Below are 1,497 nucleotides of genomic sequence, written 5' to 3' on the forward strand. Positions count from 1 at the left end.
AAAGTTGGGATGCATAAACCACGACGAATCTTCTCTAGGCCAGCCACTCATAGTTTATCATAGGTTTTATATAGTTTATAGCATAGTGGGCAGTGATGAAAGTCATAAAGCCCATCCTAATCTTGAACCAGCTTTCACATGCGAGCCTTATATATTAAAAAAATGGAGAAGTTAGTTATGAGTTGTCACCTCATTTAGCAAAATGAACTACACTACCAATAGCTAGGAGTACTGAGGTCTGAGGTCCACAGACCTCATGCTCTGATGAGGCAAACAGGTGGGCTTCATTATCTCTTTATCAGTAGCCTATCTCATGGTAGCTCAATTTGTAAAAGAAACTGCCACCTCATGCCTATTATTTTCAATAATAAAAAATTAAATGTCCATACATTTCAAAACATTAAGGACACATGGCCATCATCTACCACCCACATATTTAATAAGCTCAAGATTATCTTTCGCTGACGTTAACTGAATGTGTTAGTTACACACGACACACATGCATGCCCCTGAGATCTCCCCCTCACAGACAGATGGCAAAACATGTTCGATATGAGTGAGCAGTTATCTTCGACTCAGATTTATGTTGATGATATATGTGATACAATACATTCACGCTAAGTCAACTTAGACATACCTGTTTCGCTAAATTGATATTCATATAGCCTTTCGATCAACAATGATTATGGGGAATATTAATATTCTTGAAGCTTCGAACGTACGATTAGCATCATAATCAAACATATTACCAACTTGCTGTCAGACAGTAGATCTACTCAAATACTCTATTAGAGAGCTAGGGGGAACACTTGCTACACATCCGTCCACCTCTGACGAGTGGTCAAAAATGTCAGACGCGGACGACCATTTATGGTTTCTCAAATCAAGCATTTAAAAGCATCACTAAACTTTGACTAAGATGCATATATAATTATACCACTAACTAATTCTAAATTAAAACTTTCCCCCAAAAAAGAGCTAATTCTCAATTTATTATTTCAACAACGAAGGCTTTGTTGCCACTCCCCAAGTAAACTAGCGTGATGCCATGCCAAATTGCAATAAGCTCTGGTGCAAGTTCATGGAATGTTCTATACTTTTTTGTATATATCATAGCACAATATATAGAATGTTAACAGCACGAGATCAACAAAATTACACATTATGCAGCAAATCGAATCAATTAAACAAATTTCTCAAGTAGTTAAGAGCAAAATTTACCGGTGTAGTTAAGAGCACTGTAGTTTTCAAGAAGCACCATCTCCCCATGGAAATCCACAATCTCCTTCCTCGCCTTCATCAGCTCCTCCTTCGAATCCTTCTCCACCGCCCTCGCCACCTGATCCTGCAGCTCCTGCAACCAATCAAAACCCCCCACGTCAGCAAACGAAACCCTAACCCAATCTCATAGCGTCATCACAACAATTACTTACTTTCTGGCGAATGATGTACTCCTCCTCCTTCTCAACAAAAAAGGCATTAAATTTCTCAAGCTCC

The 1,497-nt window shown here is 38.7% G+C and overlaps 1 protein-coding gene across 1 annotated transcript in view; it reads right to left on the reverse strand.

Annotated features, from left to right (window-relative positions):
- LOC109828791 (SPX domain-containing protein 1-like) overlaps positions 1-1,497 on the reverse strand; it is a 4,794-nt gene that overhangs the window by 3,023 nt on the left and 274 nt on the right. Inside the window, exons 1-2 of the mRNA XM_020395731.1 lie at positions 1,434-1,497; positions 1,222-1,354 (exon numbers count right to left, since the gene is read on the reverse strand). The exon at positions 1,434-1,497 is cut by the window's right edge and continues 274 nt beyond it. Coding sequence (XP_020251320.1) covers positions 1,222-1,354; positions 1,434-1,497 — 197 coding nt within the window. The remainder of the gene's footprint in view (positions 1-1,221; positions 1,355-1,433) is intronic.

Source organism: Asparagus officinalis, chromosome 1 (assembly GCF_001876935.1).
Source record: "Asparagus officinalis chromosome 1, Aspof.V1, whole genome shotgun sequence".
NCBI classification, from domain to species: domain Eukaryota; kingdom Viridiplantae; phylum Streptophyta; class Magnoliopsida; order Asparagales; family Asparagaceae; genus Asparagus; species Asparagus officinalis.